This window comes from Pyrus communis, chromosome 8 (assembly GCF_041283825.1).
Source record: "Pyrus communis isolate YQ-2024b chromosome 8, ASM4128382v1, whole genome shotgun sequence".
Classification (NCBI taxonomy): domain Eukaryota; kingdom Viridiplantae; phylum Streptophyta; class Magnoliopsida; order Rosales; family Rosaceae; genus Pyrus; species Pyrus communis.
The window spans coordinates 12,659,002-12,673,704 of NC_142572.1; the positions used below are offsets into that span (position 1 = coordinate 12,659,002).

Consider the following 14,703-nt stretch of genomic DNA (forward strand, 5'->3'; position numbering starts at 1 on the left):
ACTAATTACTTAGCACTTGAGTGTCGATGTAAATGTATCAGCCAATTTATAATGGGACAAATTCAATATATTGATGTTTTGAGGAAAGAGGAAACATTAAAAAGAAAGTCAATGGGAGTTAGTCAATTGCAAAGGAGAATGATGTATTGTGGTTGAATTAGGATAGGTTCATGGCTCAATTTCCTCCAACATAACGATAAAAAGAGATTAAAAGAAGATATTGGAAAAGTAGTTATATCCAGGATGCTGCCTTTGTAACGCAATCGCGCTAACAATACATTGTTTTCGATGGAATAGGATAGCTCACAACCAACCAAACCCTAGTTCTTGGTATCTCACAAACTCTCACGATTTCTTAAAGTGTTTCACTCTTGTATTTCTTGTACAAAGAATAAAACCCTAAAGTCCTATACATATTAATATACCTAAGGTCCTATCTTAGGTTACAATACAGGAATCCTTCTAAGAAAGCCGAAATCCTCCCAAAACAAGACTGAAAAAAATAGCCCAAAAATCCGGAAACCATGAATCTGAGGGATCATATGGCTATCACGACCCATTGCCCAGCACCAAGAAACACGCATGAAGTTTCTGCCTTGATCCGACCGGTAGCCAGGGCAATCAATCCTACATTCAACACTTGCTTACCTCTCGAGTTGGTGCTTGCTGCCTTGGTTAGATAGGTTGCCCAAAAACTGGTTACACGTCTAAAACTTCCATAAACCTATTCCAACTCTTAGATCACGAGCTAACTTCACAACATCCTTTCATTTATTTTGTTGCAATTTTACTCACTGGCATTATAGGTCCGGAAGATAGTGTAAGCCAAACATAGAAAAGGTGATCAATAATTCAAGCCATGCTACATGATATATTGATAATAGCTAGGTCGAAAATTTAACGCCAAACAATAAATTTGGACGCCAAAAGGTCAATAATTTAGAGACCTTTGTGATCCTAGAAGAGTAACTAATCAATCCACAAAAGTCTTTTGAGTCAACCCCTAACCAAACACACCTTAATGCCCATCTGAGGAAAAAGCAAAAGGAAACAAAGTCTTTAGTATGCCTCATGTATACATGAAAAAACGCATATATGTATATGTGTGTGTGTGTACAATGACCCACTGATTTGTAAGAAAGAAGACATTGTATACGTTGATTTTGCATGCATAGAGAATTCTATAGAACATTATACTAAAATTGGGTCTGTTTTGAATTGAATTAGTAAACTATTCTATTAGCATGATTTATATAGAAATCCTGGTCTTGTACAAGAGTAAGTAACCAATCCTCAAAAGTCTTACTAAATCAACTAACCAACCTTCAAAGCATCCGAGGAATAAGAAAAATCTTCATAAATTATGCAATATATAAACGAAAAGATCATTGCACATGAAAGTGAATATAATGCTCCTACTGTGAGAGGGACACTACATACACTCGTTATGTGCAAGAATTTTCCAAAAAGTTCAATATTATTTATCGTTGGATTAAGTAACCCTCATTTGATTATCTTCAAGATCACAGCAAAACCTAAGAAGAATAACATGAAACAATGGCATTTCTCACAACAGCTTCACCAACATTGATTAGTAAACCCTAATTTGATTACAGTAAACGAAGATTTTTTTTTTTTTTTTTTCTCTGTTGGTAAGTAATAATAAATGCAATTTCTTTTTGGTGGGGAGAGGGAGAAAGGATCATAACATGATGCTCATTTTCTTTTGTTCCAGTTGTCAAGAACCTGAGGGTGTTTATAATGGCTGTGCAGGTGAATAATTTATTGCACTCTCTCTCTCTCTCTCTCTCTCTCTCTCTCTCTCTCTCTCTCTGTAGTACAAGAGACTTTCCGACCAGGCAAGCTACCGACTGTTATTATAAATGCCTATACTCTTCCCTCGTCTCTCTCTAAAATTCCATCTCTCAAATTCTATCTCTCTCTGGTTATTTCCTTCTAAAAAAACATGGTACAATCAAGGAAGTTCAGAGGAGTCAGGCAGCGACAGTGGGGCTCTTGGGTGTCAGAAATTCGCCACCCATTACTGTAAGTTCACCACACTCTCACATTCTTCCATTTAATACTTCATCCACCCCCATTTCATTGTTGTCGTAATAGTCTGGTAGCAAAGCATATCAGATTGTCTGACAAGCAGAATTTAATAACATAACATAACAGACTGACTGCGAGCAGCTACGTGTTATGGAAGTCTGTCTTACTTTCTCTATTGCCTTTTATGCTGTTGATGATTTAGGAAGAGGAGGGTGTGGCTAGGGACATTTGAGACAGCAGAGGCAGCAGCAAGAGCATATGACCAAGCAGCAATTTTGATGAACGGACAGAATGCCAAGACCAATTTTCCGATATTGAACAACAACAATTCCGACCAAGACACGAAATCCCCCACGGACCAAGACACCCCATGGCCTCCAAAAGCACTTTCCGAGCTACTCAGGGCCAAGCTCAGAAAATGCTGCAAAGACCAATCGCCCTCCCTCACTTGCCTTCGACTCGACAATGACAATTCCCACATCGGGGTCTGGCAGAAGCGCCCGGCCGGATCGCGGGCGAGCTCCGATTGGGTCATGAGGATTGAGCTTGGGAAGAAGAAGAAGCAGGGTTCTAATGATGATCATCAAGAGGAATTGATGTCGTCCTTGTCGTCGTCGTCGAGTTCATCGTCAATGGTGGGGTTGACTGAGGGTGGACTGAGTGAGGCAGATCAGGATGAAGAGGATAAACTTGCAGTGCAGATGATAGAAGAGTTGCTGAATTGGAATTATCCAATGCCTCCACCCGCAGGTAATGTTCAAGAAGGAAAAAATATTTGAAGGGAATTCTATACTCTGGAATTTTTAACCGTTAAACTCTTGATAAAAAAATAATGAACAAGATCTAACGTTTAAAAACTTCAGAATATAAAAATGCTCCGAAGTTTCGTAGAATTTTCGATAGGTATAACCAACCAGTCAGCCAGCTGGGCTGCTTGAATTCCTAGTGTTCTTAGTCCTTGAAGTAGGGAAGCAGTTAAGACTGAGTGCTCAATTTGCAGTTGCGTATAGTAGTTAATCAAATCATAAAACGCCACCTCCTCACTGTGGTGTTGTGATTGTTGAAAAAGAATCGTAGAAAGATTTTAAGTTGATATTTGTCAAATCTGTGTGGTTGGTAGTAGCAATACTTGTCTTGAAAATGTAAAAAAGTGGATAATATTAATTAAGCTCACCTCTTTCTGCAGATTTGGTTAATTTGTACTGTTATTACTTAATAACTATAATCTCCAAAATAAAGATGGTTCTCTCTCTCTCTCATAAAAACGAAATGTTTTTAATGCTATTCGTATAATGTTTTTGTATAATATTTTATATCATTTTAGTTGGCATTTAATGTGAAAAGTCACATCATTTGAATTAATCAGATTTTTAATAAACTAATAATTAAGAAAAATTAGTTAATTAAATGATAATTGTGATATACGAGTAATATTTTTCCTTCATTTCTTTGGGTTTTGCAAATTTTTCAAATAATATGACTGTCCATATCAGATGTCACATAAGATGGTATAGAAATATTATATAAAAACATGATATGAATAATATTACTCAACGATATACTGTAGTACTCAAAAGAAGTTACAAACTTTGGGGAACTAAAAGTAGCTTGGCCAATAGGTGAGCAAGCCTACACACCAGGGCATCGCGGCCATCAAACCGACCACCCACGCTACCCTCCTTTTACTAAAGCGATTGGGGCGAAGTTATCCCCCGATGGGCCAATAGTATCTCTTCCCTTAAATAAGTTGTCAAAATATCCAAATAAGTGATAATGGTAAAAAAAAGCAGCATCAATGTTTTTTAATTGAGAAACTAAATTTAATATGGCATGATATAGAATGATATCTCTCATCTTCTTGCTAAATTTGACAACAGCTTCAGAAAAAATTTAATTAATTAGTAAATGCTTTTTATTAAGTTTTTAAATTGGTTTAAAGCCTTGCTTTTAATTTATTTTTATTACCAATGCAATGTTTAAATATTTTTATACTTTTTAATTCATTTTCTTTCATTACCAATGTAAAGAAAATAAGTATGAATTTTTATTTAATGTTTAAATTTGACATATCGGATGAAGAACAAAACTATAAAAGATATCAAAATGTCACATAAGCTATCAAACTTAAACTTTATGTTTAAAATTTAAAATTTCCTTTAAAGATGATCTAAAGTATATTATCATAAAGAAAGCATGAACGTGGTTCTGTATGTCAAGAAAAGCTGTCTTTTGTTATTAAAAGGAAAATGTTACTTATTCATCACATTCTATGCGCATAAATAAAAAAATCTTGCATTATCACAAAACTGAAGAAAGAAGGAACACAGAGGTCGTACTTACAGACAAATGCAGAAGTAGAAAAATAGAGTACAATGAATGTGGCACATATGAACCGATATTTTCCATATATAGGTTAAATCTAATTTTGGTATATAACACATATGATTGTTTTTTTTTTTTTTTTTGTCATTACGTCTTGATTGTCGCGGTGTGAGCGATGAATCAGAATTTTTTTTTTTTTTTTTTTTTCCCAAAGCGATGGATCAGAATTAGGGTAAGTAAAAGTGTTTGACGTTTAATTTCCAAAATAAGATATTTAAAAAGAGAAATTAGGTTCCTATTATTTTTTTTTTCAATTCCATTGATTGAAACCTTGTTATTTTTCAATTTTTTTCATCAAGGTCTCTCGGTTTTAATAAATGTCATTAATTATTTCAATAATAAAATATTTTACACGTCAAGATAATTAAATTTTATTTCCAAATATATTCATTTAATGTTAGAAACGCTACATTTAATATATATTATGGCTTAATTTTGTGTCATATATTTTGATTTTTACTTTGTACCCATTTTAATTTGCAACCCTTTTTTTTTAAATTATACCAATTTTCTTTTTAGTTTTAGTTTGTATACATATATTAATTTCTTTTTGTGTACATATTTTTCAAACTTTTATTTGTACTCATTTTTTTAACCTTTTATTTGCACCAATAATTTACGAATAATATACCCATTTGTCGTTAAAAATGTAACACTTTGTTATATGTAAAATGTACCAAATTGTTTTTTTTGTAAGTACCCTTTTTTATGTAAAATGTATATGTTTTCTAATGTAAGACCTATTTATTTATTTTAATCTAAAATGTACCAATTGTTTTTTTTTTTTATATAAAATGTACACATTTTTTTATACGAAATGTACTCTTTTTATATATATATATATATATATATATATATATATATATAACGTACCACCTTTTTTGCATGAAAGGTACCAACTTTTTGTATGTAAAATGTACTGTTTAAAAATTTGCAATTTCTTGTATGTAAAATGTCCATAATATAAGTAATGACACATCATGGGTTTTATTTAAATATAATTTATCTTAATGACAAATTATGTCATTAAGATAAATTATACTTTTTTATATAAGTATAATTTATTTTTTAATATTTTTAATCCCACAAATCTTGAATTTTATTTAAAATCTCATTAATATAAGTAACTACAAATATCAAATTTTAATTTAAAATTATATAACCTACACAGAAATGCATTATTGCATTAATTTCAAGGACTTCAATAAAAAATTAAAAACCAACAATGTTTCAGTAAAAAAACGTTGATAAATAGGGACCGCATCCAAAGTTACTCTATTTAAAAGTTTTCTTATATTAATATTTAGTTTTTGTTATTCAACCTACAAAAAACAGTGTTAAAAAAGATTTTAATATTAATATATTTCAACTAAACAAACCATACATTATATTTCTCTATGAAGTTGAACAAAGGATATTCGAGTATATATATATATTTTGGAGATGTTGGAGTATGGTTCCTGCATTCATATTTCATACAAATAAATATATCATAAGATACTATGACTCCCAAAGAAATATCTACATGCTGCAACACTTCATAGATCCGTCAATATGGTGGCTTTAAGAATCGGCAAGTTGGTCTTATTTTTTGCTTTTGAGTCTTTTTATTTATTTAAGAACACCTTAAATTTAATCAAGGATGTCCTCTTTGAAGTTTCATCATTTATTTAATGCTCTAACAAAACCGCTATCGTTCTACCTTAAAAAATGTCTACATGCTGCATGTCTAAGAAACACAAAAGAGTTATATTAATTATACTTAATTATATTGAATATAATATCTGTTTAAGCAGTTTTGACATGCCCATCATGCTTCTGTTTCAACATCAATGGAATCAGCATCAACTTAGGTTTCTAATGTGATTCCATTTATTCAATCAAACCCCAGATTCGGGAGTTTTAGTTCCGTTGGGTGAAAAGTTGTATTTACGAGGAAGGAGACATAAAAACACAGTGCAAAAAGATGTTCTGAATGACGAATGTATATGAGAGCGGAGTTTCATAATTCAAATGAAAGGAAAGAAACCCAAGTTCCATAATTTCCTACTCTTTCAGACTGAAAAAAAGATGAAAGTCGAACTCTTACCGTGAGTATCAAAATGAGAATTTTCTCAATTTAATTAACTACCAATAATTCAAGAGGTGAAGAGAAGTAGATGTGGATTTTTCAAGGCAGCTACAAAACAAATCATGTGGTGTGAATTAGAAAGAATTAAGACCACATGAATAGCCCTCCACCCCAACCGTCCGGACGACTACAAATTTACACGAACATGACCTAGTCCTGAAGGGACTGCCCTTGGTAGGTGGGGGTGATCAATGGTCATCAATGCTCCATACATCAAGCAGTGACTAAGCTTTTTATCTATATGTATTTTGGCTGTCATCAAATTTATGAAGTACTTTCAGTGCATGTGATTATCAAATGCAAAGTTGATGCAGATGAAGTTTAGCTTAAATTTTGCTAGCGTCAGTCGCGGACACGCGTACGAGTGAGATTTGATTGTCGCAACATTCCAACCCCACACACATCATTGTTGTTGTAGATCCCTGTCAAGTTTTGAAATGGAAATAATGTACCTCTGTATTAATCCATTTTTTTTAGTACAAATCGAAGAGATAATTGAAGCAATAATCTCTGACTTTATCCCAATCAGAGTTTTGATCCCTAAACTAAAAATATTTGAGTATTCGATCCTGAACTTATTATGATGTGGAGCAATGGTCATTTTCTCTAACGTTGTTAAAATTTTCATCCATTTCCCCCCTAGAAACTCTTTGTTTTGGATAAAACTTAAAACGATGTTACTCGAAAGGATTATTACTCCACTTTATGACAAGTTCAAAGATCAAGACTCATGAATTTTAATATCAAGGACCAAAGTTCCAATTGCACCAAAATTCAAGAAACATTGCTCCTATTTTATTTACATTGAATGGAGAGTAAAATTCTGTCAGAATATTGTGAATACTCTGTTAGAATACTGTGATGGATTAGCATGATAATTACAGGAAAGACAGCTAAATTTGAGTTGTTTGGCTTGAAAGAAATCCTTTATTTTGAATATAATTAAATTATGAGATATTAATCAGTTTCTGGCAAATGACAGAAATGTCAGAAAGCGAAGTGAAGTCCTTTATTTGAGTCCTGAAGGAGAACAATATTGAAAATCCATCAAACAAAAGAGAAAACTGAAACCTTTAAATAAGTCATATTTAAAGGAGAAATCTAAGACGAGATTAAAACTCGAGCTAATAAAATTGGCAGAATGGCCTTGTTGCCGTGATGTTTGACGACGGAGAGAGTGGACAACTCTCAAGGATCTCAGATGCCACAAGAGACGGCTCTTAAAGCAAGTTCACCTGTAAAAAAATACACCAGCATCTAGCTCATATAATCCACTCAATGAATAGTGATAGACCTCAATGAACAGTAATAGAGCAAATGCATCTTTATCCCTAAAAAATGCGCTGGCATAAACGATCTCCATCCCTACAAAATACGCTGGCATCCAGCCCATTTAATATATTATTAAATTTTTTATAAAATAATAAATAAAAAAATAGTTTTAATTTCGAATAGGATTTTTAACCAATCTCGTCACGGCATATGTCATTATCCGAACGTCCTATTTGGTGAGTTTATGTAATCTTATTTAATGTGTTTAAATAAAGTACAAAAAATAAATTTGAAATTACATAAAGTTTTAAAAATAAATAAGAGATTACATAAAGTACTAATAATAAATAAGAAATTACACAAAGTACTAATAATAAATAAGAAATTACATAAAGTACTACCAATAAATAAGAAATTACATAAAGTACTAAAAATAAATAAGAAATTACATCTATTAATAAAAATAAATAATAAATTATATACAGTATTAAAAATAAAGACGAAATTACATAAAGTACTAAAAATTAAGACGAAGCTAAATAAAGTATTACAAATAAATACAAAATTATACAAAGTTTGTGGAGCTAGTATATGTGGTGTTAGGATCTTCGTTGCTAGGATCTGTGTAGCTAGAACCCCCTCGACTTGTTTCCGCATCTCTTGCACACCTCCTTCTCACCACGTCTCTTTTTTTCGATGTCCAAAAATATTTTGAATTCGGAGACAATTTTACTAGAGGCTTGTTCATAGTGTCACGATCTGATTGAGCTATCATTTCTTCTCTAAGCATCTCGTTTTCTCAATTAAGTGCTTCTATAATCATCTCGTTTTCTCGATTAAGCATTTCTCTTTGTTTATCAGCCGCCGCATCACATCTCTCTGTAGCTGTTAATATTGCTGCCATAGCAGCAGCTTTTTCCTCATCTCTAGCCGCTTCCCGCGCCATGTTTAGTTCACCTTGGCGAGCAAGTTCGTCCATAGATTTAGTGTAGTCATTTTTGGAAGAACTACCTTTTTTCTTTAATGCCTTTTTATCTTAAGGCCTGAGAGACTGACGAGTCAGTTAGGTCTCCGGCACTTCTTCAGGCATCCCTTTCGTCTCTTCAAATGTGTTGCCTTCTTGTTCGGCCGTGTCTGCCTTTGGCGAACTATGTAGACCCATGTTGTGCATGACAACTTCTGGATCAGTTGCCACAATTATGTATCTGGGGCAATCTTTGACAATTTGCCAACATTCCCATTTGCTGAATGATTTGTTGTGGTTCTTCGCATTGTAGAATGCTTATACTTGTAGTGTCTATAAATGTGAGATAAGACAGTATTATAAAATGCAGGTGTAACACAAATAAATAAATCAAAATATTGATGTGGGTGGAATACGTATAAATAAATAAAAGTATTGTCACCTGATCCGCTAAACTTGTCCCACTACGCATATTACCGGAAGAATGAGAGATAGGGTTTTTCTAACAAGTAAAGGATGCGTTGAGTTTTTTCCAACGACCTTGAAGGTGACTACTTCTGGTGTCTTTTCCATGTACATCGCAAAACATTTTCGTAATTTTACTCCACATTTCTTGCTTATCCATCTCATTACCCGTAATCGGGGCATGAGTAGTGTGAACCCAGCATTCACACCACGTAACATCTTCGATGAGCTTCCACGTAGTCATTTTTTTCTCTCAAAAATTATATGAAAGCTTTGGTAGAAAGTGTTGAAAATATTGAAATGTGGTGTAAGGTGGAAGATGAGGGTTAGGTATTTATAGAAAAAATAAAAAAAAATTCTGTATTTTTTAACAATTTTTAATTAATCTTTTATAAATTTTAATTTAGTTAATTAATCTGGACCGTTGGATTTGAAAAAGATTCAAATCTAACAGCCTATACGTTGACACGTGGCCAACGGTCATAATTCTGACCGTTGTGACTTTTTTTTTTGTTGAGGGGGAAAAACATGGATAGTTGATCTTTGGATCAGACGGTCCAGATCAAGCCACGTCACTAGCCGTTGGATGTCAAATTGAAATTTTTTTTACCGTTGGAAATCCAACGGCCCATGACGAGCCACGTGGCCTCCCCATTAGATTAGTGAGTGCACCTGCGCATGCGGGCCCCTCCTTTGATTTCTTGTCGGCGATGCATGCCTAGTCGTGTGTGTTTCCTACGCGTTTGGCGCAATTTTTTTTTAAATGCCCTATGACGTCAACATGACATCATATGGTTCGTCTCATGGGTCTGTCAATTCTGGCCCGGCCTATGGCCTAACTTGGGTTGGGTGCCAGCCTATTAGGCTAGGGTGGAACTACTCTTAAGGTCTTCAAATGCTTGTCACATTCGATCATCTAGGTGCTTAGACAAAGAGTTGATAGGCTTCGGAGAGTCTGTTGGAAATTATATATTATAGTATAAAATATTGTAATATATAATTTTAATAATTGAATGAAAAATAGTGTTAACTATTGTTAGAAAGGTTATATTATTTAGGTGCATTCTCTTGTCAAATGATGTATACTTATAGATGAAAAGTTACATCTCTTTAACAAGAATACTTGGGTTCTATATAAACTCATGAAACCATTATCATTAAGAATAGAAAAAAAAAGTTAATTCTTACTCTTGAGAAATAAGGTTTCCTCACTCTATTTCTCTCATTCTTCGTTTGTCTTCCGAGTCGTGTCTTGAGAGTACGGAATATATAAAGTTCGTTAGAGTCCGAAGATTGAAGTGCTTTGACTTCGGATTATAGATTGTTGAATCCTGGGAGACAGACGCCTAATAAACTACAAGCACAATAGTAGAGGCGAAATTCTATCTATAGGACATTGCATTTATGCAAGCCTCAATTTCTAAGTTTGTTAATATTTCTAACTTTCTCTCTTGTTGTTTATATTAATCTCATATATAATTGATGTTGTAAATTTCTTTATGATTGGTATTATTGGAATTCTTGTGTTATTTCCATATTTTTTTATTATTGTTCCATCAATCTAAAGACATAAAATTTTCTTTATGCAATAATAAAAAAATATGACAATTCTCATAAAGTAGTGGCTAGATTTTGGAAATAGAATACGTTGTATTTGATGTGAACCCTAGCCCTCTTCAAGAAGGAATGATCACTGCATCTAATGATGAAACTAATACATGAATCTTTCCAATTTACATAGAATGATTTAATTTGATCATTGGGCTAGATGATGGGTTGTTGGTTGTATATATAGTGAGTTGTGGGAATTATTGATGATAATTAGAAGATAGTACTGCAAAACAATTGCATGTTTGGTTCTATAATCTTGTATGCGATATACATGATATAGGCACGTTATATATATAATATTCTTTGTATGATTTTATTTTAAAGATTTTCAAGTAATTTGGGTTATTTAATGCTTAATACAAACCAACTGTTTTTTTTTTTTTTTTTTTTTTTGGAAAAAGTTTAGCTGTGGCAAAACTACAGCCAAAACTCCCTTAACTTTTATTAACCAACAAGCCCAAAATTACAAGCAAACCAAAGACCAAACTTACAAAGATACACAACCAAAAAAGGCTGAAATCAACAGAAAAACAAAAAGAGGCCTCACAACAGTGACGCCCAAAAAAAACACACAACAGCCAACCGAGAACCTTCTACAAAAATCTCCTTCATCGACAGAGATCTAAGCCAGCCTCTAGAAACGTCAGCCACCACTGAGTATCGCCGCCTCAGACACCACCGCCAACCCCGAACAGCAGCCAGATCATAACCATTAACATGAGATAGTTGGCACCAAAGAAGGATTAGCCAACTACCAGTAAGAAGCTCGTGGAAACCCACAAGCAACACTGTCGAAATCGGTTGACAGCAAGGAGAACGTGGTGGTGTGGGAAACAACTGAGCCAGGAAAAACACGTTGAAGATTGGACTGAGGAAAACATGGGGAGAGGTATACCAATGGGAAATGAAGAACAAGACAAGCCGGAGGGGAAAAAAGGGAGAAGTATGGAGAAGCGAAAAGAAAAGAAGAAGAAGAAGAAGAACAAAAGAAAGAAGACACGGTAGAGAAGGGGAAAAAAGGAGAAAACAGAAGAAGAAAGGGAAAAGTGGCAACCGACTCCAGCCAAAGCCAAAGTTGGCGCCTGAAAAAGTAGACAAAATGAAGGCCGTTACCAAAAGAGGGGAAGAAACTCTCACAGAAGGAGAGAAGGTTTCTCACAGAAGGAGAAAATCTCACAATAACACAAACCAATTGTTTGGTATAGATGCATTTGTATGGTTATTGTTTGACAGTACACATATAAGTAAATGCTTTACATATCAATATGAACCATATTATATGACTTTGATGAATGCAGTGCAATAACGCTTATGAAATACCATTCAAAAACCATGTTTGGTGTTGACTCTTCTATTACAAAAGAGGTAACGGTTAAGGTCAAGTAAAATGGCTTATTAAAAAATTTGGTTTATCTATAAATGTACAATGGTTACAGTGATATACCAGTTCATGAAATGATCAGTTCTTTTTGTTTTTTCAAAAAGGAATGAATCTGAATTGATGCATAGAATCTCATTATTTAAAATGGAAGATGGAATGGCTTTATGCCTAGACAAATCATGTCTTGATAGGGAAGATGCAAAATGTAGCATCTGATTTGACGAAGCCATATCTGGGCTTGCTATGCCAGGGTGATGTTTTTACGACACAAAATTCCATGAAAAGGCATTTGGTGCTGGAATGGATGTATCTGTTGCCAAGCAGTATTATACTTACGGTAGCAAGTTTAGAAGTTTAAATTTTAGTTTGATTGATATTATGCCACTTGTTTCCAGTACATTTCAGGTAAGGATAAGCATGGCATATGCATAAATACTTGAATTTGTGCAAGAATATTTGAGAAGCATATAGTGCTTGCATTTGTCCAGGCTGTTGATCATGACAATGATACAACATTAGTGAAATCGAATGGCCATGAGGCCCTGGAGGTTTTTTAATGTATTTCCTCTATCACCAGATAATGTTTGAGGTTGTTAAAATGATGCACCATTTGGCAGAAGGCACTAGAATATGGTGCCATAAATCACAGAGATGTAACCTTGTATTGCCAAGAATGATTATGGCCTAATGCTTCTTTCAAGACAGGTTATTTCATGGCAACTAAAAACCGAGTGTTGTCATAGGTCAATAGTATAACTTACTTAAGGAATCCAGAAATCATTTGAGATGAATTATTTAACATTGTCTTGGAAAGATGACGATTGAATTGTGGGGGCTGAGGCAAAAAGGGAGATAATATTCCTGTGTGGGGGTATGAGACCTGTGGCAATTTTGAAATCGTATAAGCTAAAGGATGAAAGCCAATAGGTGCTTTTCCAAAAACTACTATTGAGGTAGTAAGGCCCTAATTATAAGAAGATATAGTCTTTATTGCTTCCTACTTAAAGTACGAAAAATGATCAATTGAGTGATATCATTAAAACAACCACAATTATGAAAGAACACTTGGGTTTGTTATAAGTAATTTGCTAATTGAATGATATTCAAGATGTCATCTCTTGTAATGAGTAATTGTTTAAGGTATGGCAAGGTTAAAGACCTTCTTACAAATACCTTAAATGTAGGGGAGTTTACCCAAGTGTTAGCAAATTACTTAGTAATTAAGTCCTAATATAATTTTGAGGACTTGACATTTCAAACAACTACTCTCGTATGAAATATAATTTCATAACAACATAGTGAAAGTCAACCTCATGGATCCAATATTAAATGATTGACTAGAGAGTTGATCATCGAGGGGAATGAGGCTAAAGCCAACATAACTAATGAATCAGCCGGACGGAAACCTAACTTAGTTGATTGGAGATCCTATGGTCTAAGTTCAATAGGCAAATTGGTTGGGCATGATTCAAAGAAGTTAACACACTATATACCTCATTCCTATGATGGAAGAAGTGTGTTGTCTGCAGAAGGTTTAGGGTGTATATTTATACTTAATGATAGTGATATCTTATAAATAAGAGGAATAAAGTAGAATATTCTTAATCAGTAGTCACCTATGTGAGAGTAGAAGTGGGTTGCTTTTATGAGTATGAGATGGCTAAATTCTCTAAAGCTCTCATGAATCCAGGATTTGTTTGTTCAGGACCAAAATGAACACAACCTTATGAACTGTAATACATTAGGATAAGAGATGTGTGTTGCTTAATGTCTCGGTTTACTGTTGCGCTGAACAGTTCAAGAACTTCCACATTTACTGTATCACCACGTAAATCCAATAAGCATTCACTAGGGTAGGTTCAAGGCCAAAAGACACCTCTCCCGATGCATTTCTTGTTTGCCTGTACTATCAAGTTCTTCCTGATTTTTCATTCATGTGGGGGATTGTTGGAAATTACATATTATAGTATAAAATATTGTAATATAAAATTTTAATAATTGAATGAAAAATAGTGTTAACCATATTTCTTAGAAATGTTATGTTATTTAGGTGCATTCCCTTGTCAAATGATGTATACTTATAGATGAAAAGTTACATCTCTTTAACAAAAAGTACTTGGGTTCTAAATAAACTCATAAAAACATTATCATTAAGAATAGAAAGAAAGAAAAAAAAATTAATTCTTACTCTTGAGAAATAAGGTTTCCTCACTCTATTTCTCTCATTCTTCGTTTGTCTTCCGAGTCGTGTCTTGAGAGTATAGAATATATAAAGTTCGTAAGAGTCCAAAGATTGATGTTTGACTTTGGATTATAGATTGTTGAATCATGGGAGACAAACGCTTACTGCACTACAAGCACAAGAGTAGAGGCGAAATTCTGTCTTTAGGACATTACATTTATGCAAGCCTCAATCTCTAAGTTTGTTAGTATTTCTAATTTTCT

At 33.6% G+C, this 14,703-nt stretch overlaps 1 protein-coding gene across 1 annotated transcript; it reads left to right on the top strand.

Annotated features, from left to right (window-relative positions):
- Positions 1–1,779: 1,779 nt before the first annotated feature.
- Positions 1,780–3,237, top strand: LOC137718697 (ethylene-responsive transcription factor SHINE 2-like). Its single transcript, XM_068458244.2, has 2 exons — positions 1,780–2,046; positions 2,255–3,237. Exons 1-2 carry the CDS (start codon positions 1,967–1,969, stop codon positions 2,829–2,831), a joined length of 657 nt encoding a protein of 218 aa, XP_068314345.2. The 5' UTR covers positions 1,780–1,966; the 3' UTR covers positions 2,832–3,237.
- Positions 3,238–14,703: the final 11,466 nt, after the last annotated feature.